At 36.2% G+C, this 24730-nt stretch overlaps 1 protein-coding gene and 1 long non-coding RNA gene across 2 annotated transcripts; both read left to right on the top strand.

Annotated features, from left to right (window-relative positions):
* The first annotated feature begins 1460 nt into the window (after positions 1–1460).
* LOC145739504 (uncharacterized) lies at positions 1461–5330 on the top strand. Its single transcript, XR_014181054.1, has 2 exons — positions 1461–2376; positions 2440–5330. It is a non-coding gene; the product is annotated as an uncharacterized LOC145739504 (long non-coding RNA).
* A 5639-nt stretch (positions 5331–10969) lies between these two features.
* LOC145739550 (uncharacterized) lies at positions 10970–14674 on the top strand. The gene is made up of 2 exons (XM_081994944.1): positions 10970–11022; positions 11086–14674. The coding sequence occupies exons 1-2, from the start codon at positions 10970–10972 to the stop codon at positions 14672–14674; spliced, it is 3642 nt and encodes a 1213-aa protein (XP_081851070.1).
* The last annotated feature ends 10056 nt before the right edge of the window (positions 14675–24730 follow it).

Here is a 24730-nt window from a genome sequence, read left to right as displayed (position 1 = left end):
AATACGACATCATAAGACCCAGTCAATCACCATGGGCCAGTCCGGTCGTCCTAGTAAAGAAAAAGTCGGGCGAATCTAGGTTTTGTGTGGATTATAAAAAACTTAACGACGTAACAAGAAAATCAGCATAAACAGTACCAAATATCGACGACATCTTAACATACCTAGGCAATTCAAAGTATTTTTCAACGTTGGACATGTACTCCGGGTTTTGGCAAGTACCGATAAGCGAAGATTCTAAACAATACACTGCATTTCAAACACAAGGGCACGGACTATGGGAATCTAACTATATAAGTTTTGGACTCTGTAACGCGCCGGCGACATTTCAGGCACTAGCGGATAGAGTGTTTAGAGACGTGAAATGGAAAGAAATACTTATATACATGGATGACATAATTATATTTTCAAAAACAACAGAAGAACATCTGTTTAAGCTAAGAAAAGTATTTCAACGCTTGAGGGACGCAGGACTAACCGTAAAACCCAGAAAATATGAATACCTAAAAAAAAAAATTGATGTTCTAGGGTACAGCGTCTTGCGGGAAAATTAATAGCGATAAGAAACTTCCCAACCCCAAAAAATGTAAAAAGTGTACAAAGCTTTCTAGGGCTGTGTAATTATTACCGAAAGTTCAGAAAGAATTTCAGCGAGTTGGCCAAGCCACTATACGGGGTGAGACACAAAGTCAAGAGGAAGCATTCCAAATTTTATAGGAAGAACTTTGCACTGCACGAGTGTTAGCGCACTACAATCCCGAGAAGCCGACGGAGCTAAGAGTGGACGGAAGTTTGTTAGGCGTAGGAGCTGTGTTACTACAGGAGGATGAAGAAAGAAAGAAGCACCCCATCGCCTATGCTAGCAGGACACTATCAAAAGCGGAGAAAAATTACACCATAACAGAAATCGAAGGACTCGCGGCGGTATGGGCATTAAGATATCTCAGATCATTAATATATGGAAAACCAGTAAAAATTATAACCGATCATCACGCGCTCTGCTGGTTAAAAACTTTAAAGGACCCAATAGGCAGGCTAGCGAGATGGGCTATCACATTGTCAGAATTCGACTACACCATAGAACACAAGAGTGGGGTTGCTCACAAAGACGCCGATTGCGTAAGCAGACACCCAGTTCTACCGCCGGAAGAGGTGGAAGAAGTAGACACGTTTCTGTTAGAGGCCATTGACATTCAAGGATTTCAAAACAAAGATGAAGCCAAAAGAGAGCTAGTTAAAGCTGTAGAACACCCGGAAAACGCAAATATTGGATTAGCAAAAAGGGCCAAGAGCTTTAGACTGGAAAATGGGGTCTTATACAAGATAAATAGTATAGTGGTAATCCCGAAAGCATTAGTAGGAGAAATCATGTACAGCCACCACTCGAAACCTCTTTGCGGACACCTCGGCATGGCAAAGGTTTTGCACAAAATCAAGGCCGTTTTTACTGGGACGGACTTCAGAAGGACGTCGAAAGGTTTGTGAAAGGCTGCGCGGACTGTCAAGCGAGGAAAGAAGAGCAAAATAGAAAACCAATAGGACTCGTACAACCGATCCCTGTGGAAACCCCTTTTGAAAGAGTAGGAATCGACTTGTTAGGACCATTTACCATGATTGTAGTCGCAACAGATTACGCAGCTAGATGGGCTGAAACAAAAGCATTACCAAACGAAAAGCCGGGCCCGTAGCAAAATTTATACTCGAAAATATAGTAACAACCAAAATATTTACTTAGTGACAGGGAAAAGGTGTTTCAATCGGAATTAGTCAATGAATTATTAAAGAAAATGGTTACAACTAAACAATTCACAACAGCATACCACCCGAGTACGAATGGTCTCACGGAGCGATTAAATAAGACACTGGCGGACATGTTATCAATCTATACAAACACGCAACAGACAGATTGGGACGAATATTTGGGCCAAGTCACCTTTGCCTATAATATCAGCCGACAAGATACGACACAATTCTCACCTTTGTGACGTACGAAATAGAGTTTTCGTCCGTAACTCGTTTGGTTTGTGTTTTTAATGTCGGTGGGCCTAGTTACACTAGTAGACCAATTCCGATCGCTTAAATCCTCCATTTGCACTTTGTGCACATTTTGTTGTAAATATGGGTGCGTGACCTGATAAGTTATCAGGTGCCGTAGTCACGTGATTAGTTTCGATTTTTGTCGGGGAAGCGTTGGTTTGTGTTCGTGTGTTTCTTTGTGTCAGGTGCCATGTGGCCTATTTAATCACCCCACTTTGTGATATCGGTCTCTTTACCACTACAGCACCCGAACTGCCGACATCTGACCTTTTTTCTGAGCGGTGTGGCGCGTGTGTGTCATAAGTTTTTTTAATCCGTGATTATCTGGCCGAATTACAGGTAAATTGGTTTTATTGTTGGTTCTTTTGAATTATTTTGTATCGGCCCAATTTTCCAACACAGTATTGTGTTCGGCCCAACGGATCCAAAGACTCCGACCGGAGATTTAAGGGCTTTCTGACCGGAAATCTAAGGGCTTTCCGGCCAGAGATCTGAGGGCTTTCCGACCAGAGATCTGAGTGTTTTCTGACCAGAGATCTAGGGGTTTTCCCGACCGGAGAACTTTTCAATCGGGGATTGAAGGAGCCTGACCGGGACTGCTTTGTCCAGAGTTTTCCAGACCAACCCACGTGTTGGAAAGGCCGACCAGCAGCCACAGAATTTCAGAAGGTCAGAGTTGAACCACCACAATTCCTCACTTGATTTAGTTTTATTTAATTTAATTTTATTTTTTTTAGTTTATATTAGTTTGCTCTAAACAACTTCAACACTTGTCATCACCTCTGGTCACCTTTTTGGTTGCCGGAACAAGTGTTGAAGCTGTTTGTTCGTTTTCCCTGGTGTTCTGCTGTTTTCTGCCTTAGGTACCTGTCACCAGTCTCTGGACCCCATTTCCTACCTGGAAATCAGCGGTGGCCACTACTGACTACTGGGGAGATGATACTGGAGGTTCCAGGACCCAAACATCGTCTTTGAGAACTGGTAAGGGCAGTTACAGTTTGGCACTGGGAAAACTTTTCCTGTTTTTTTTTTTACTTTAATTATTTTTTTTATTTTCTCGGCAACTTTATGTAAATTTTGTAAAATTGTAAATATTGTAGTTTGTTTGTAAAATTTTCATTTGTAATATACACGTGTACATATACAACTAACGGTTCGTTTGATTTCCTGCAGAGTATCCAAGTGTGTTCATTTATAGCTAACTATGAACTCATGCAATTAATCCACGACCTTGAGCAATCTAATTTAAAAATGTTGAAATCTCATTAACGTGAGGTTTCATCATAACAAATTGGCGCCCAACGTGGGGCCTTTTTGATTTTTAGTGGATTGAACGCGCTTGGATTGTGGGTTATCGGACTATCCTTGTTTGTGCATGTGTATTTTTGCATGACTACAGTATTTGCTTAATTTGTTTCACGGTGCCAGACGTGTTGATAGTTTAAGATATTTATTCTTAAATTAAAGAGTGTCAAGTTTGGAATTGCTGGTTTATCGTACTATCGTTGCATTTTTACCTTTTGCTTTGCTTGTGGTGCCAATCTATTTTTAGACCGAAGTTTCAGGTTTGCCCCGTTATCTTAAGTTTTTTTGTAGTTTTTTTGTTAGTACCTATAACATTGTGGTTCGGTTTTGCAGTTAAAAGTGCGAATTAATTTTCTCTTTTGGTAGAGATTTTATTTGTACTGATTTGGACAATTTTAATTTTCCTTAATTTGATTAAGGGTTTAATTATTGATTGACTGATTTATTTGATCAGTTTTGAGTAACTTGGATTACAGGTAGTGATCAAGTTTTTGATTGTTGTCCAAGTCAGTTGTTTTTGTTGCACTTTAGCTGTAAAATTTATATATCACTTGTGTTTATTTAGTTTTTGGGATTAAACTAGAAATTTTAATAATGGCTCTCCAAATTAATGCCTTGCAAGCCCATGAGCTAGATTATGAAATTTCCATCAGATCTATTAAGCCATTGGGTACTGTTGATCAGAGACGTAAAATTTTGAGGGGACTGTTGTCATCTGAAGTGTCGAACCCATTTGAATTTGATTTTGATGAAAAGGAGCTGGTGTTATCTATTGCATCAATTAAGGTTAAAATAGTAGGTTTTACCGGTACGTCTAGTGATCCTTCATACAAGAACATTTCAACTCGGCTCTGGCATGTCTCAGGCCGACTTAATCGTATGAATCATACTTCTGATGAGGAAACTCAAAGGAAGAATGATTTATATGTTGAGATATTAACTTTGGAAGGTGATCTCGATGCTAAAGTTTTTCCAGCTGCTTCGACTCCTCTCGACCCAAATTTGGAGTCTGTTATAAATGCCTGTCAAGTAACATCTCAGAGAATTTCTAATTCACAATATGTTGCCAAAAATAGTACAGTAATGAATTCTATTTACTTATCAACTACAGATAGCCGAGAGGTTTTCAATGTTATTAAAACTTTAAAAAATATTAAATCGTCCGGAGACGATGAAATTCCAGTTTTTGTTTTGAAGGAGGTTGCAGGTGTCTCTGCCGATCCACTGGCATTCATAATAAACTTTTGCATCGAAAGGGGGTGTTTTCCAGATAAACTTAAAAATGCTTATATTGTCACGAAGGATAATAAATCAAAGTTATTTCACTTGAAAGGAAACATTAAAAATGTGGAATGTTTATATTACTTGAGCGGAAACATTAAAATTGTGGAATGCGGTCGGAGTGCAACTGCAATTAAGATGCATTTGCTGAATTTGCGAAATAATGTGGAATGTTTTCCAAGTACCGATGGTCGAAGGTCGTCACGAGTTGTCGGCTAGACGAGGCCAGGTCTGGTTTTGATTGGTGGAACCAGTGTCTGGAATGCTATAAAAAGGAAGTTGTACCCTAAAGAAGGTTCAGTTCAGTTCAGTTCAATTCAATCAGTTCATTCCAATCAATCCAGTTTTGCTGTGCACCACGTCGGAGAAGGCAGTACCTAGCCAGAAGACTCCGCTCACGCCACAGAATGTAGTCGTCCTGAATTCTGCAACCCGCACCGGGTTTACAAATTAATTAAATAGTAAACCATCTCTTAAACTATAATAAACCGCAAGTGCCAAACCCTCCACGAAGCTGCCCTCATAATTGTTTTACAAATGTAAGTACAGATTTGTTATTGTAATATTTTGTGCATGTAAAAGGTATTGTTTAAAGTGTTACTTTGGGAATTATGTTGAAGGTTTTATTCCGATTCACCAAGTTGATAAACCAACCATTTTGTCAATTAGTTTTAACTATTATTTAGTTATTAAATTATATTTTTCTACCAAGTGGTTTGATTCTACCTCTGAAACAAGATCTCGGTAAAGGCGTTTATTAAAGTAATAAACGCACGTCTCGTTTAACTTGTTGGGCCAAAAGGGCTTTTCAATTTAAACGTGACATTTGGTGGAGGTGCCGGCCTTGTGTCAGAATGGCATTTGGTGGAGGTGCCGATTTTGTGTCAGAATGACATTTGGTAGAATTGTTTCAAGTAGATGAAAAACACTGCTAAAAAAAAAAAAAAAAGTGAATTTTTAAACCAGAAAAAATATTTTTGATTTTTCTTATCGTGAATGAAAATTACCTCTTTAAAACAAAAAATATATTTTTCTTTTTGCATAATTAATTTTGTCCTACATTGTCATTTTGAATATTTGTTTGCTAAATTGTTAAAAGCAAGTCAGTATTACTGAAACGATTGTGTCTTATGTTAAAAAGTCAAGAAATTAATGGCTAATATAACTTTACGTACAGCACTGGCCGAACAAAAAGCCCCGGCCATCCCTAAATTTACGTGTCCACCTACGTTTAATCCATCAAGTGATTGCCCCATTACATTTTTAAATAAATATGAAAAGTCCGCAAGATTAAACAACTGGACTTATTCTTTAAAGATTTCATATTTTAATAATTATTTGGACGGACCAGCACAAGTTTGGTATCAAAAATATGTAAATGATCCAAAAAATGTTTTGAATACTTGGGCAATAATTCGAACAGATTTTCTAAAAGAATTCGCAGGTGACCAGCCATTTCGTAAACTGAAATTTAGATTAAACACGCGTAAACATCGGGACAATGAAGACATTAAAACTTATTATTATGACTTACCTTGGCAAATGAAATTAACCCAGACATGTCTTTTGAAACTTTTAGAGATTATTTTGAAAACGGTTTAAATCCGTCGTGTTTTGAAATGTATTATTTGCTAAGCTCTAATAATAAAAATTTGAGTGATTTAAACCAACTAGTCTTGAAAATAAGTGATATTAAAGAGCGTGTATTATTTAGTCAAATGAATCGGAAAAGTAAATTTTGCATTTCGGACGGAATGAATTTTCGGTCTCGTAATGATCGGTTGAAAAACAAATTTGACAAATACAGTACTAATCGTACTTGGCCAAATAAGTATTGTAAAAATTGTGAATTTCAGTCCAACAATTATTGTGGAAATAATAATTACAAAGGGACCAAGTTAAACAAAAATGATTTTTACTATCAAAACGTGTCACGAGAAAAGCAAAATTATTCTAGGCTTGATCAAAATCAAGGTATACGAAATAGTAATACCAGAAATAATTATTCATCAAAATGTAAAAATTTTAATCGAGGTAGCAACAAGTTTTACAATTTTGGACAAAATAAGAATGTTTCTACACATCAGAATCCTAGTAAATGTGAAAACTCAATGTTAAGTGTCGATGAAGTTGCTCTAAACTCGACAAACAGTAAAGATAGCAATTTATTGTCAATCAAAGCTTCAATAAATAACGAAGACAATTTGTTTGATGTAATTTTAGACACAGGATGTGAACCAAACTTAATTGATTTAAATCTTATAACTAACATGTCTTTATCATCAGAGAAAATCCAATTAACTTCGGTAGGAGGTTATACTTTTAACCCAGTTGGTACTTCGAAAGTAACTCTAAAAATTAACAACATAAAGTTGGATATTGAAGCATTAGTAGTGAAAAACCTTTCTAAACCTTTAATTCTGGGACATAATTTTCTATCAAATTTTAACGCAATGATTGATAACAATAAAAATATTTTGAGTTTTTCAACAAACAACAACGATAAAGTAACAGTTAATCTCAATCGACCTGATTTAGATGTTACATCTAAAAACCAAGTTCAGAAAGAGTATCTAATGGGTGTAGAAATTTCTGACGTCGAAAAAACAGTAAAACCTGTAATAAAATTGAAAGTTGCTCGAAAGTATATTGTCAAACCAAATAAGCAAATAACGTTACGATTGAAAACCGCGAATAATGAGCCTGATTTAACAAAATGCATTTTTATTAAAAGAGACAGTTATTTATGTCCAAGAAATCTGTGTGTAGGCACACCATTTTTGCAAAATGGGCACAATTTATACATTAAAATTGTCAATAAGGGATTTAGAACAGTTCCTATTTTAAAGCATTCTGTTATAGGTAAATTCGACGTTAATGAATCAATCAATACAAATACGACAAAGGATTCAATGTTATGCATTTCAGAAAAACGCAAATCAAAAACTGCTAATAAGTTTCAGTCCGATTTTCCTGTTCAATCGAAAATGTTACATCCTAATTTACAGACAAGTAACATAAATGAAATCGATAATATAGATTATCGAAGAAAAGTTGCGATGTTTAAATCAACTCATAAAACTTCACACCAAAATAGAGACACAGCTGACCAAGTCGAATTAAAAAATGTAACATTCCCAGTATACGAATTTTGTGGATTACAATATTCAAAGCAAAATGGGTGCTTTTAGCATTTCTATTTAGTAAAAGTTTGTATAAAATTTAAGCTAAAAAAAAAAAAAAAATAAAAAAAATAAAAAAATCAAATACTTTGAGCGAAAAAAATGAATTTTACATACTGCAGCATGCTATTAAATTAATTTTTACATGACTTCTAAATCAGAAGTAAAAAATAAAATCCACACTGTAAAACCGCGGATTGTGTTATTTCGATGTCGAGGTCAAGCATTCCCGATAACGACAAAAAATGTGCCGGAATGAAACTTCTATTTGTCGACAAATAATTTTAATATAAGGTTTACTTATTATGTGTAGGTACCCGTTTTAAATAAAAGCATAGTGCAGAGTTTAAAGAGGATTTCCATATGTTTCCACCGTTCAAAACTAAGAGTACATAAAAAATCGAAGGTTATTATTTGGTTGCTTACAAAAATCGCGACATTAGTGGAAAATAAAGTAAAGCAGACTAATTAGTTGTATTTGACGCCGCGTGCCGGTGTGACCGACTTGCTTTATTGCACTCGTCTCGTCGCATCGCCGCGAAGGTGTCGATAAGAAAACTGCTGATTGATGAATTTTAATGTTTTTTTTTTCTAAATGCACATGATAATTTACCTACATGGAATAACAAGTCGAAATGTTGCATTGGCTAATAATAATTAAACTTGATTTTACTATGGAAAAAAATGACAACTGATTTAAAAAGTGACCCAAGTTATTTTTTTGAATACGAATGTACCATGATACATTTGTAATAAAGTATTTCTGAGGTGATATTTAAAACATTCAACACACATACTACTCGAATGAGACGATAGGACCCACACATCATAATAATGTGATTTTATTTTTACTTTATTTCTGCTGAATTTCAACCTGTTAAATAATTTTAACCTGCTATTTAATTGAGGTGAAAAACGCTAGCTGAGCGTAATACCTTATTATGTAAGTGGCACATAGAGTTTGTTTCTTTAACCGACCCGTTGTAATGAGTTTTATGAGTACTAAAGTTTCAACTTACATGCAGTTGAACTATTGTTGGTGCATCTGTACGAAGATGTCCAGCTCAAGATTCATGATTAAATAAAATAATTACTGAATTGCCAATGAAAAAATATTGGTATCTTTTATAAAGGAGTAATTTAAATACTCAAGAATTCAACAGGAAAAACAGTATAATTCAATGTTGGTAGGAGTATTAGCTCTCAAAGTAGTTGTTTCTGATTTTTCCCTTCTCAGTTGAGAAGTTTCTGATACAGAAAGGTCTGTACATGTTGAGAGATATTTGTTTTAGTGCCACACAGCAATACTGTTTGCTGTTTTCAATGTTAGGGCGGTGCATGATTTTTTCTCAAAGAACAAACCAAAAGCATTTTTGAATGCGAAAACTAATAGCAGGCTGAAATAATTGAATGATGAAACCTTATACATACGTTTATTAGGTTTTGAAAATTGGGTCTTTGAAGCAAATCGATACTAGACTTCTTTAAACTCGGATATAAAAAGGTCCATATAAAGTAGCAAATTCACGAAAGCAATATACAAAAAAGGTGATACAACCAGTGAATCAAACTATAGACCAGTGTCCATATTGCCGAATATTAGCAAGATATTTGAAAGAGTATGTATCTGTTATTTATAACAGATTGATCTGTTTTCTTGAGCGCCAGTCAGTGTTCTCAGACAGGCAGAATGGATTTAGAAAAGGAAAAAATACGATTAGGGCCATACAGTGCGTTTTTTTTAACGCGCAACATAGGATTTTACATGTTAAATTTTTGAGCCCCTGTTAGATGTTATTTTGGAACTACAGGTCTAAAACTTAACAGGTGTGTTTTTAGTACCCTGAAGCTTAAGTAAGTTTACCAATTTGGTCTAAAAAATAATGAAAAACTGTCAAAAATTCATTTTTTTTCCAAAAGATTTTATCGTTTCATACTCCCTGTATGCATTGTTGTTCTTTGATACTGGCAGGACAGGTAGCAGGTAGAGTGACAAATTTTGACTGCATTACGACCCGACATCTTTTGAACGTCAAAAGGGCATTTTATGATTGTTTGGGATACTGTTTGGCTTCATACGGAGGTCACTTTGAACAATTCATTTATAAAAATACTTCTTTTGTTCTTAACTTTCTTGATATAAAGTTAATATTCTCATTTTGATCACCCTGTCTTTCTACGCCAAATTTTACCTGCTACATGCCGTGCCAGTATCAACAACAACAAGCACCTATCATACATACAGGGAGTATGAAAAGATATAATCTTTTCGAAAAAAGATGATTTTTTGCAAGTTTTTAATCACTTTTTAGGCCGATTTGGTAAACTTACTTAAGCTTCAGGGTACGAAACCGCCACCCGTCAAGTTTTATACTTGTAGTTCCAAAATAACATGGTCTGACATCTGCTTCAAAATTTAACACGTGAAATCCTACGTTGCGCGTTAAAAAAAAACGCACTGTATACTAAGCATTGTCGGATGTGTTTTCTTCGCTAAACAGGAAGAAACATACTTGGCGATGTGTCTAAATTTATCAAAAGCTTTCGATACAGTAAATCATCACAAACTATTTGTTGTAAACATTGTAAATATTCAAACCCTTAAGGAGAGTAGCGCCCTAGAATTTTACCCCCACCAAGAGATGCCTAAAGTTGGACTTTAATAACTGGCAACGCTGCATCTCTCTCTCTCGTACGAAGCCGTCGCCGTGCCGACACGTTACCGTTTTAATTCCCGAATATAATCGTTTAATTAGCATAAAAAAGTTCGTTTCATTAAAATAATCGAATCATACAGTCCACTACAAACGAGAAGTATAAATCAAACATAAATTTTGGTCCTTCGAGCCGGATTGCAAAGTGATAAGTGATAAGTAACCTCAAAAAGCATCGGTTTGATGTAAACTCCGCGTGCCGCGTTCCGTGAACGGGTGCAAGATCAACAACAGCGAGCCATACACAGCGTTGCCACGTAGAGCAGCGAGAAAGAAGCAAGACGTCAAAATATAAAGTAGGTCCTTTCCATTATTTTCCGTTAGTGTTCCTACCTGGATACATCCATCTGCATGCTAAAATTTGTGTGAGAAGCTTAAAGCAAATAATCAGATTTAGTTTTTTAAAAAAAAAAAAAAAACGTCTAAACGGTCAACTTACATCAAGTAACAATGCCCGATGACACAGATAATGGTGTCGATTCAAGAATAGACGAGTTTAAAAGGTTGGTATTTCGAAGAGGCCAATTAAAGGCAACTCTAACTCGTTTTACTAATTTTTTGAACAGTCCAAATCCCGGATATACTAGCTTAAAATTGCGTGTAAAAGATCTCGATACAACTTGGGCAGAGTTTCAAGACATTCAATCAAAAATCGAAGAATTAGATTCAAAACAGGATGTTGAAAGACAGTCGTTTGAAGACAATTATTACAGTAGCGTTGCGATAGCGCTTGATTTAATTGAACAACAAGAACATAACGTAGTTTCGAGTGCTGGAGCAAATTTAAATGTGTCTCAACCAGCAATAAACAATAATAATAACGCAAAGTTACAATCTATTTCCCTGCCACAGTTTAGTGGATCGTACGAAGGGTGGATTCAATTCTACGAAGTATTTCAAGCGTTAGTAGATAAAAACAGCGACTTAACAAAAATTCAGAAATTTTATTACTTGCAGTCGTGCCTTCGCGGTGAGGCAACACAAGTATTACAATCTCTAGAAATCTGCGAAGCTAATTACGATGAGGCATTAAAGTTACTACGTGAAAGATATGAAAATAAGCGCATGTTAATTCACAATCATGTTCGAAATTTATTTGAAATGTCCTCAGTATCTAGAGAATCTCATCAAAATTTACGAAAACTCATAGACAGCGTAGTTCGAAACCTTCGAGCATTAACGAGTCTTGGTCAACCAGTAGACCAATGGGATACGTTGATAATATATTTAATTTCACAAAAGTTAGACAATCACACCCGTAAAGAGTGGGAAGTGCTGAACAATAAAGATTCGCCAATGCTCGATGAGTTATTAAATTTCTTGAAAAATAAATGTCAAGTACTTGAAACTATTGACAATAAACAACAGCACGCGTACGAAAAAGCTCCTCAAAACCGCAGTACAGTAGCTCATGTAAACACAGGAGATTCCACACAACAGTTTTATCAGAATTCGGCAAATCAAGGGCAATTTAATAATTTTTATTGTTACGTTTGTAAAGAAAAGAATCATTATACATACAAGTGCCCTAAATTACTTGCGTTATCCTGTAAAGATCGTTATCTTGAGCTGAAGCGTTTAGGAATATGCACTAATTGCTTAAGAAGTGGTCACAATAATGAAAATTGTACAGGTAAAACATGTAGGATTTGCAAGCGTAAACATAACTCCATTTTACATGATTCTAATTTCCAATTTAATCGAAACACTCATTATAATAACAATAATACCTTTACCGCCATTAGTCCCACAAACGTCAGTTCTGAAAATACCGTTAATCTTGAAAATAGCGAACAAGGTTCCAGAATCTTGCAAATGTCCGATCAAAATTACAACAGTACGCGTCAATCGATACAAGAACTCGATAGTTCACTTCAGAGGCAATGTACCTTAACTAGCATAAATACAGGTGCTAACGAAACGGTCAGCAATGCAACAGCGTCATCAGCTGCTCGTTGTCACAACACTAATTCCTCGGGTAAAACTCAAATTTTGCTTGCAACAGCAATCGTTAACATTATAGACACAAATGGCAAAGCTTTAAAGTGTCGCGCGTTATTGGATTCTGCGAGTCAATCCAACTTTTGCTCTGAAGCTTTGTATCAAAAGTTGAACTTACCAGGATGTATAGTAAACGTTCCTGTTCTTGGAGTAGGAGGCGCGTCCTGTAATGTGTCAGTCAAAGTCAAAACAACGATTAAAGCGTTAAATGATTCATTCCAGGCAAAGGCTGAATTTTTAATTATAAATAAAATTACCACTAAATTGCCGCAAATTTCTTTCGATCCTACTTTTCTTAACTTGCCCGAAAACATTCAATTAGCGGATTCCGATTTTTGTAACTCAAACGAAATTGATATCTTAATCGGAACCGAATTATTTTTCCGTTGTTTAAATGACCAAAAAATTATGTTAGGTGAAGACGCTCCTATCTTGCAAAATACCAAGTTCGGATGGGTTTTAGTTGGTCCTTTAAACTTATACCGTGTACCGAAAGAAAAATATCATAGTCATTGTTTTTTGAATCTCAATGAATCTTACGAAAACCTACATAACACCATACAAAAATTCTGGCAAATTGAAAATGTAGGAAGCAAACAAGATAAGCTAACTAATGAAGAACTCGAATGTGAGTTAGATTTTCGAAATAATCATAAAATCGAAACAGACGGACGTTATACAGTTAAACTTCCGTTAAAGCAAAATTATGTAGAGTTAGGAGAATCTTATTCGATCGCATTAAAATGTTTACTTTCTTTGGAGCGACGTTTGGAAAAGAATATCGAATTAAAAACCCAGTACACTGACTTTCTAAAGGAATACGAGAAAATGGGTCATATGTCCCGCATTAATCCTGATTTAGATTTACCAGGTAAAATTTGCGTATATCTCAGCCATCATGCCGTCATAAGGGAAAGTAGTAGCACTACAAAATTACGCGTCGTTTTCAACGCAAGTTTGAAAACGAATTCTGGCTATAGTCTAAATGACGTACTCAAGATAGGGCCCAAAGTACAAAAGGACGTATTCGATATGGTTTTGCGTTTGCGCACTTACCCAATTTTGATTGTCGCGGACATTGAAAAAATGTACCGTATGATATGGATTGACAAATCCCATCGAAAATTGCAACGCATTCTTTGGAGAGATGACGTCACTGGAAACGTCGTTCATTACGAATTAAATACCGTGACGTACGGCACAGCTAGCGCATCGTTCTTAGCTACGCGTGTTTTACATGACATTGGACTTAAATATAAAGATTTACAGCCCGAAGTTAGTAAAATAATTTTAAACAATTTCTACATGGACGACTTAATTTTTGGGCACCACGACCTTGACAAAGCAATTGAATTAAAAGCAAATATCGACAAAACATTGTCTAAACATGGATTACAATTAAGAAAATGGGTGTCAAATAATCCCCGCGTGATCAAAAAATCTGACGATTCACAGAATACAGAATTTTATATACTAGGAGACGATGAAACAAAAACGTTAGGTACCGCTTGGAATACAAAATCTGATACTATTCATTATAATTTTCAATTAAAAATTGATCTTTCTATAATAACTAAAAGAACCATTCTAGCAACCATTGGACAGCTTTACGACATATTGGGTTTAATTAATCCTGTAATAGTGACGGCTAAATTAATCTTACAAGAGGTTTGGAAAAGTCAACTAGATTGGGACTCTCCAGTGCCTGCAATTATAGCTGATCAATGGTCAATTTTTGTCAACCAATTGCCTAAACTCAATTCTATACACATTCCACGTTGCGTGATAGATACCGAAATAAGTCATAGATCAGTTTTACTTTGTGGTTTTTCGGACGCGTCACAGCTCGCTTACGGAGCTTGCATTTATCTCGTATCTTGCGATAATTCAAACAAACCCTCTTCACATCTGATTTGTTCTAAATCTAGATTAGCGCCATTAAGTTCGATGAGCTTGCCACGCTTAGAACTGTGCGGAGCACTGTTATTAGCTCAATTAGTCGACAAGGTGTTAAAGTCTCTAGAAATTCACATACCTCAAGTAAATCTTTTCACCGATTCTATGATCGTTCTGGATTGGCTAATGAACCGAGTCGATGGAAAGTGTTTGTCTCAAATCGAGTTGCCGAAATCCAACGACTTACCGCAAATATGACTTGGTATCATATAGAGTCTGATATCAACCCCGCTGACATAGTCTCCAGAGGTTCTGATCCTGTAGCCATTCAAACTCAACCTCTTTGGTGGCATGGTCCTCCTTTTTTATTGACAGATTGTGAGCAGTGGCCTAAATGTCCAAACGTTAAAATAGCATTGCACGAAGCGCGAAAACAAAATATGAACCTATCTTTTTCTACCGTAAAACAAATCATCGGTAATCCTAATGAGATATTTTTTAGATGGTCTTCTTATAACACATTAATTCGAGTTATTGCACATGTTTATAGATGGTCTCATAATGCTCGAAATAAGGAAAAACTTTCAGGGCCGTTATCTACCCGTGAGTTAGACAGCACTATTTACAAAATATGTAAGCTAGTGCAGATTGAAAGGTTTTCGGAAGAAATTCGTTGCTTACAGAATTCTCAAGTTGTGCCTAAAAATAGCCGAATTCTTTCTCTTAATCCGTTCATTGATGAACAAGGATTACTACGAGTAGGCGGACGATTAATAAATTCTAATTTGAATTTTGAAAGGAAACATGCTATTATTTTACCATCCAAACATGCATTTGTTCAGTTGTTAATCAATCACTATCATCGGAAATTCCTACATGCAGGTCCGTCATTCATTCTAAATCAAATTCGGGACAAATTTTGGATTATTACCGGAAGAAACGAAGTTCGAAAGGTGTTAAGGAAATGCGTTATTTGTTTCCGAATAAAACCGTCAAGCCCCAATCAACTAATGGGAGCATTACCAAAACCTCGAGTCGTACCATCTCGACCCTTTTCTCATTGCGGCATTGATTATGCTGGCCCTTATTGTCTGAAAGATGGTAAAACACGGAATCGGGTAACTATTAAGGCATATATTTGCGTTTTTATTTGCTTCAGTACCCGCGCTGTTCATGCCGAACTTGTAACGGACTTAAGCTCTGAAGCATTTCTTAATGCCTTCAAACGATTTGTCTCGAGACGCGGTTTATGTCAGCATATTTTTAGTGACAATGCAACCAATTTTGTGGGTGCTAACCGTGAATTACTTAGACTTTGCCAGGTTGTGCGAGATTGCGTCTCTAATAAATACTCTAACTACTTTTCTGATCATCGAATTAATTGGCATTTTATACCGGCGCGATCACCTCACCATGGAGGTATTTGGGAGTCTGCGGTGCGTTCGTTTAAATATCACTTGAAACGTGTCATTGGGGATAATCATTTAAATTTTGAACAATTTTATACGCTTCTTACACAAGTTGAAGCCATCCTAAACTCTCGACCTATCCTACCCCTATCCAATGACCCTACTGATATTGATGCACTCACTCCTGGGCACTTCTTAATCGGCGAGAGTCTAGTCGCTGTACCCCAATCCCACGACAGTGACATTCCAACCAACCGATTACGTCAGTACAAACAACTGCAAAAGTTAGCGCAACGATTTTGGAGTCTTTGGAGTAAAGACTACCTCAACACGTTACAGCAGAGAGCCAAGTGGAAGACTCGACAAGAGAACATCAAGATCGGAACTCTCGTACTACTAAAGGAAGAAAATGAACCTCCCTTGCATTGGCCTATGGGTCGCATAGTGGCTGTTCACCCCGGAGCTGATAAATTAGTGCGTGTAGTGTCAGTGCGCACGAAGAAAGGTGTTCTGTCACGCGCGATTACGAAAATATGTCCGTTGCCGATAACGGACAATGGCAGTGACTGTTAATGTTTTCTTAAGAATTTGTTCTCTTAAATTATTTTTATTTAAATAAGGACATGTTGTTCGAACTGTTGAAATATCTTTGTATTTCAAGGCCGGCGGCATGTTGTAAACATTGTAAATATTCAAACCCTTAAGGAGAGTAGCGCCCTAGAATTTTACCCCCACCAAGAGATGCCTAAAGTTGGACTTTAATAACTGGCAACGCTGCATCTCTCTCTCTCGTACGAAGCCGTCGCCGTGCCGACACGTTACCGTTTTAATTCCCGAATATAATCGTTTAATTAGCATAAAAAAGTTCGTTTCATTAAAATAATCGAATCATACAGTCCACTACAAACGAGAAGTATAAATCAAACACTATTGGAAAAATTGGAACGATATGGGATTAGAGGTCGTGCACATGAGCTTATCAAGTCATACTTGACGTGTAGAACCCAGCAGGTAGTAGAACGTGATCATGAAGGACAATTAATAAAATCTAATAAAATTGACATTACTAGGGGGGTTCCACAGGGGTCCATACTGGACCCCCACTCCTTTATATTATTTATACAAATGATCTGGTGGCTGTCTCTGGGGGAAAACACCGTCTTGTATGCGAAAAAAATGGTGAACTTATGTTGACTTCTGTTGAAACAGTTATGGACAGGCTTGATGACTATTTTTGCAATAATGATTTGGTCTTAAATATACTTAAAACGCAATGCATTTTGTTTGGTAATCGAACGCACAATGAGTTCCATTTGACTTATAACTCGGAAAACATAACATCTGTAAAACATATTAATTTTTAGGGAATTAACATTGATGACCGCTTAGACTGGGGAGTGCATGTTGGGGAGGTTGCTGCTAGTCTGAGTCGCTATTGCTATGCGCTAAGATAGTGAGGGAAAGAGCGGGAATTGAAGCAGCGTTGACTGCTTATCATGGCTACATCGACTTTAGAATCAGATATGGCTTGATTTTCTGGGGTAACTCCAGGGATATAAACAGGGTATTTATTTTGCAGAAGCGTTGTATTCGAAATATATTTTCTATGAGTCTGATGGGGTCATGTAAGCATGTATTTGTGTGTAACCAAATTTTGACTGTCACTTGTTTGTACATTATGGATTGTATTATGTTTGTTTTTAGAAATAAGGATTTGTTTGATGCATGTAGATTGGACCATAGCTATAACACGTCTAATCTTATTTGCAAAAGAGATATGTGTTTAGTTTTCTTCAGAGAAATGTTACATTTATGATGATGAAAATATATAATTTTCTTCCTGAAAAATGGCGTGTAATGACTTGGAATCGCCTGAAAAGTACTTTAAAACATTTTTGAATTGACAAAGCGTACTACAATCTTGACGAGTTTTTTAATAGTGACATGGAGGAGCTAAATTGTTATTCGTAAATCTTGTGACGTATTTTATTTATTTGTATTGTAATTTTCATTAACGGATTTTATTATGTTTAAATTGTTTTCATGTACTTTGCTTGTATTGTGTGACACTGTTCTACGCCCATTTTGTTTTGAATAAATAAACAATTATCTATCTATCTATCAAGAGAGACGTGAAAGCTGCATATCAGCAATATTTACATAAAATCCAGATGGATATTAACGAAAATTCGAGGTCTTTCTGGCAACACATTAAAAATAACAAAAGTGCACCAAATATTCAATGTAAAATGTTCCTTGATGGTTGCGAGTATACTGACGGTATGGATATAGCAAACGCATTCGCTTCCTACTTTCGTTCTGTATATACTGAGAATGAGCTGCCCTACTCAGGGCAAACCCAGCACTACATAAATGAGTAATTTTCAATCAAATATGGTATTACCCACGATGATGTGTGTGAGGCAATCGGAGGCCTTGAAATTAATAAGTCTGTGGGACCTGATAATTTGCCATCATATGTAATAAAAGGTTTGGTAGGATTTGTTGCTGAGCCTTTGAGAATTTTGTTTAACATGTCACTAAGTACTAAAAATTTTCCGAGAATGTGGAATGAAGTGAAGGTATGTTCAGTTTTTAAGAAAGGAAATAAGTCTGACATTAAGAATTATAGACCGATCGCAATTTTGTCATGTCCTGCAAAAATATTCGAATCAATAATATACAAACAGATTTACAATTACGTACGTAATAAAGTATCAGATAGACAGCATGGATTTTTTAAGAATACGTCAACTGCCACAAATTTATGCTTTAACTCAGTACATAGCAGAAAAGTTAGACAAGAGTTGTCAGGTATATGTTATTTACACAGACTTTGCAAAGGCCTTTGACTGTATCCCACACAACATTCTTCTAAAAAAACTAGATGCAGGGTTTGGGTTTGATGACGGCCTGGTTAAGTTTTTCAAATCTTATCTTAGTAATTGACAGCAGCAGGTCGTACTCAGGGGGTTTAGCTCAAATTATTTTATACCAACCCCAGGTGTCCCACAAGGATCTAACCTTGGACCTCTACTGTTCCTGTTATTTATCAACAATTTAATTGATACCGTTAATAAGTCTAAAACATTACTCTTGGCTGATGACTTAAAATTGTACCTTAGAATAAAAAACATAGAAGACTGTCAATCACTTCAAGAGGATATGAACAAAGTTTATAATTGGTCAGTTGAAAACGGTTTGGAACTTAATGTCAGTCAATGTTACGTCGCTATATACGGAAAAAAAGTCTATTCTATTTTAACTATACAATTAATCGAGCAGTGTTACCTCGTGTTACTGAAATGGTGGATCTAGGAGTTACTTTTGACTCTCAACTTAATTTTAAGACGCATATAGGTAAAATTGTTAATAAAGCCTATAGCATGTATGGATTTATAGTTCGTAACTGCAGGGACTTTAATAGTATGACATGCATAAGGACACTGTTTGTGTCATATATAAGAAGTATCCTGGAATATTGCTCTGTTATTTGGAGTCCTCATTATAATATCCATAAGTATGGCTTAGAAAAAGTCCAAAATAAAATGCTAAGATATATAAATTACAAGGAAACAGGTACATATCAATTTCATATACCTAAAGTAGACATTCTAAAGTGACATAATTTGCACACCTTAGAAAGTCGAAGACCTGTGACATATTTGTTGTTTTTACACAAACTAGTTAATAATAATATCGAAGAGCAGAATTTGTTAGCCTTAATAAGTTTTCATGTGCCGAATTATCGAACCAGGAATCCAACAATCATGTATGTTAATACTTACTGCACAAACTAATTTTTATTTTAATTCTCCCATTATAAGTATGTGTAATTTATATAAATTTAAGATTTAGAAAGATGATTCAAGATATGCTGTAAATTAGTTGGTTGTTACTTTGTATATTTGCTATGTTCATTAATAATTGTGTTTAACCAACCTACCCTATAATTGGATATATTTCTGTGAGGTTTGTAATTAAATAAATAAATAAATAATCATGCGGCGCTGTTGCAAAAAATGCCACCTGAACTATATCGAAAATATGTCAATCAGGTAAAAATATGCCGATTCCAGCAATATCGGTATTCAGTCTGAATCAATCAACAGTTGTGCTATCATCCGAACTAAAGTCGAAATGTCGACTCTTTATTTTTTCGTGTTCTCAACGAACAATTTTGCTATTGTTAGAAATTAAAAGCAAAAGATCGATCCGGCAACGCTGCGTTTTAAAATCATGGACGATGTTTCGCAATTTTGGTGGGGAGAAGGGGACACTTTCGGTGGGAGGTGCTCGGTCGTGACAGTGTTTGGCGTTTTCGTTATTTTTGGAGTATTTGTTTCGAGGGTTTCTTTTTGGGGATAATTTAAGTATAGTTCAGTGGACGTTTTGTTGTGTTTAAATTTATATTTTTCCTAACATCAGAAGTGGGATAAGTGCCCATAGTCCTTAGAATAAAAAATTTACGATGGAAGGATTAATTTCAGAGTTGGTAAAAGCGATCAAATCATCACATACTTCATCTGAGCAGGATGATTTGCCATTATTCAAATTTAATGGTTGTTAGAAGTTGCAGATATTAAAAATTAATTTGAGTGGTCTGATCAGCAAACGTTGGCCCTATTGTCGTTTTTTCTCAGGTATATCTAAAAATTGGTTTGATACCTGGAATCCAGAAGTAAAATCGTGGAAAGCATTTCAACGAGACTTTCTGGAAGCGTTTCCTCCGAAGAAAAATCTTGGATTTTTGTTACTGAGGGCTGCTAGATTTAATAGTGACTCAGGCAATACGTCGCGGACGCTTATGTTTTTGAAAAGGTCAACTTACTTCGAAATCTTCGAGTTCAGTGGGAAGAAGAAGACCTTGTCGAATTAGTAATCCACGGAATCAAGGAACGAGATATTTGTACCATTGGCAGTAATCAAAATTTTAAAAAATTATCTGAGCTGATCAGCATGTGGAAAAGGTAACTACGGACTTAGCGGAACCCCTCGCAAACGACTTCGCGAAGGACCATCTGTGGGATTTAGGCGTTGCCAAGTTACGTGTTTTAAGTGTGGGAAAGACGGGCATATGCAGAGAGATTGCAACGAAAGTACATCTAACCCAACCCGATTAAATGATAAACCCAACCCTTCAGTCAATAGTAACCAAGTTTGTTCGTTTTGTGAGAAAAGTGGGCATGATGCTAATCGATGTTTCATTCGACAAAATATTGAGAAACGCAAGAGTGTTAAGTTTTGTGGCAGTGGAAAGTTTCACACTTCAGCGGAAGTAAGAGTTGATGGCATATGTTTAACAGGTATGATTGATACCGGAGCAGATATATCATTAATTGCTCAAAAACATGCTGTGCACCGCTTTTGTGATCCCCGATGGCCATTACGAGTACAATCGAATGCCCTTCGGACTTGCTAACGCTCCTGCCGTATTTCAGAGGGCAATAAATAATCGGAACAACGTAGCACTGGTGTATTTAGATGACGTATTGATCCCGTCTGAAACTTTCGAAAAAAATTTGGGCGGGAAATATCGGTAGAAGGTATTCGTCCTGGAATGAGGAAAATAGAGGCACTGCAAAATTCGCCCATACCAACATCTGTAAAGCAGGTTCGACAATTTATGGGTTTAGCTGGATACTTCCGGAAATTCATTCCTGAATTTGCTTCTCGCACCGCCTGTTTTAGTAAACTAACCAAAAAATGTGAAGAATTTATTTGGACCGAAGAACAAGAACTCGCTAGAAAATACATTATTGATCGCTTGACAACTAGACCTTTGCTTTGTAAGTTTGACCCCGATTTGCCTACAGAACTACACACTGACGCAAGTAGTATAGGATACGGTGGCGTTCTACTACAAAAGACTGATGGAAATGTCAGAGTAATTGGCTACTTTAGTAAAAGAACTACGAAGTTTGAAGGAAAATATCATTCATATGAGTTGGAGACTTTGTCAGTAATAAACTGTTTAAAACATTTTCGAGTTTATCTTCTGGGAATACAATTTACGCTTGTGACTGATTGCAATGCCATAAAGTCAACTGCAACAAAAAAAGATCTCCTACCTAGAGTAGCCCGTTGGTGGATTTACATGCAGGATTTTAATTTCAATATTGTGTATCGTAAAGGAAGTTCTCTGCCTCATGTAACCCAGCTGTTGTACGACGCGTTGGAGCACATCACAGCTGGCTTTACATTGAACAACGAGGAAATGCTGAAGTTAGACAGCTTTTGGATGATTGGAAAGAAGGGCGCTTGGATAAATCTCAATACACCGTTAAAAACGATATTTTACATCACATGGTGAAACCAAAGTCGATTAGGTCTATTAAGAATATTCCATGATGAGCAGTATCACGTAGGAGCGGACAAAACACTGGAATCAATTCAGAAGCACTTTTGGTTTCCCCGACTACGTCAGTTTGTGAAGAATTATATTAGACATTGTCTTGTGTGCGCTGTGAGGAAAACTCGTTCGGGACCATTACAGGGCTACATCAGAAACGTTGAAAAACCTACAGAACCAATAAAAGTTCTGCACGGTGATTGTTTAGGACCGTTAGAAACGACTAGTGACTGACATGTACTTGTATGAATCGATGCCTTCACGAAATACTGCGTCCTTTTAAACCTTTAAGGACAGTGAAAGCCGATGAAACCTGCAGCGCTTTTCAATCTTTCATATCGCTATTTGGAACTCCTGGAAAGATCATTATGGATGCAGGAAAACTTTTTAAGAATTTAAGTTTACCCCAATATTTGGACTGCCCTGGTATAGAATACCATTACACAACTCCAGACATATACAGGTCCAATGGAGAAGTCGAGCGATATATGCGAACTATTATAAATTTAATTCGAATAGAGACAAAAGTGCGATCAGGGTGATCAGTCCCTTGAAAGCTTTAATGGGCCTGTCCCACAATTTTTTTTTATTTCATAACTACAAAGACGGATTGAAAATATTATACCCGTATTTTTTTGTTTTCAAAAATATTAAGTCTAAATAGAAAAAAAATTATGATAAAAACTACATTAATCTCATGTTTAAAACGCCCGCCGCCGGTGACGTACTACACTATCAACCAATCAGCGACAAGAAGTGAAACAGATGGCGTGCAACAGCCAATAAAATCGCCCAGAATTACGTACGTCACATGCGTGCCAAAACAGATCTTTTAAATTTAATGGACAAATTCAAATTAATGTAGGAACATTTACGACCATAATTTTTTCTTCAAGAATATGAAAAATTAGTTTTTTGATCCTATTCTTTCGATTCCAGTCATTAAAACAATAATTTACGATATGTGGGATAGGCCCATTGGAATCGACGGAGCAACACCACTCATACAATCTTTACTTCAAAATATTACCGACGACTTGCAACCTATACGTAATATGCAATTATATATTGCGTGACAGAGTAATAGACAGACTTGAAGCCTCTGTTCAAACCTGCTTGCAGGCAAATCGAAAGCGTCTCAACAACGCTCATTATAAGGTGGGCGGCTTTGTTCTTATGCACCGAGATGACTGTATGCACCAAGGAAAACTGAAATATGAGTTCCAAGGACCTTACGAAATCATAAGTGTGACACCAGAGGGTCGCTTTGAAATTCGAAGAGTTGGAAAGTCCTTGATTACAAAAGCAGCGAAAGAGCAGTTGAGAATGTGGCCGACCAGTTGGTCACTTTCAATGGATATCACAGAACTACTTGATTTAATGGAAAATGATATAAGGTGGGTCATATATTTGTAATGTTGAAATGGCTCGTGTTAGAATGTGTTTTATAAAATTATAATGTTGAAAGCTTGTTATGCTTTGCATGATATTTTGTTGAATGTTGAAAACTTGTTACGCTTTACATGATATTTTGTTGAGTGTTGAAAGATTTTTACGCTTTGCATGGTATTTTGTTGAATGTTGAAAGCTTGTTACGCTGTGCATTGTGTTCCGTTGAATATTAAATGCTTGTAGACGCTGCGTATGGCGTTCTGTTAAATGTTAAAAGCCTGTTGCATTTGGCATAATATTTGATTGACGAAGTTAGTGAATGTGTAAATCAATGTCTACGGGATATTAAAAAAAGGCTTGAAAAGTTATATTGCGAATCTTTGTTCTTTTTCTGTAAAATCTCGTTTTTTTTTAGTGACGAAGATGTGTGTGTAGACCGACCAGAGCAGGAGGAATGTACCGATAATTAATTAAAACATCGAGAGCGATGTTTGGTTTAGGATTGGCCGTGTTAGAAATTAAAAGCAAAAGATCGATCCGGCAACGGTGCGTTTTAAAATCATTTTCCGTGGGAGGTGCTCGGTCGTGACAGTGTTCGGTGTTTTCGTTGTTTTTGGAGTATTTGTTTCGAAGGTTTCTTTTTGGGGATAATTTAAGTATAGTTTAGTGGACGTTTTGTTGTGTTTAAATTTATATTTTTCCTAACACTATTTAACTTTTTTTATCCCTCATATAACGTGGGAATGATGCAAAGTTTGTTTTGAAAGAAATGAAATATCTCAATAATCGCTGAATAGTAGAGACTTTGTCTTTGCGGCATTTTAAAGAGAACTCGGTCCTATACAGTGTCCTAAAACAAAATTTTACTTAGTCTGTGGTGGAGGTCGTTTTTCCAAAATTTACGCTTTCATTCTAGATAGCTCTAAAAAAAATTAAATACAATCGTATTGCTTTCTATTGCTTATTCCATTCAAAATCCGATTATCTACTATCGTGGTGTGAAACTGCAGTACTTCATCTCTTCTGTAACCCAAGATATCAGTAGAAAATCGTTAAAAAAGGCCTTTTTATGGTTTTAAACGTTAAATTACTAATTAAATAAGATTACTAGGTTTCACATGAGGTGGTTATAATGACAGTAATTAGTAAACGCAACTCCGC

The sequence above is a fragment of the Ips typographus genome, unplaced genomic scaffold (assembly GCF_016097725.1).
Source record: "Ips typographus isolate SLU unplaced genomic scaffold, UJ_Ityp_2.0 IpsContig33, whole genome shotgun sequence".
Classification (NCBI taxonomy): Eukaryota; Metazoa; Arthropoda; class Insecta; order Coleoptera; family Curculionidae; genus Ips; species Ips typographus.
Note: the sequence above shows the minus strand (reverse complement) of the source record. Positions and strands in the feature narration are given on the sequence as shown.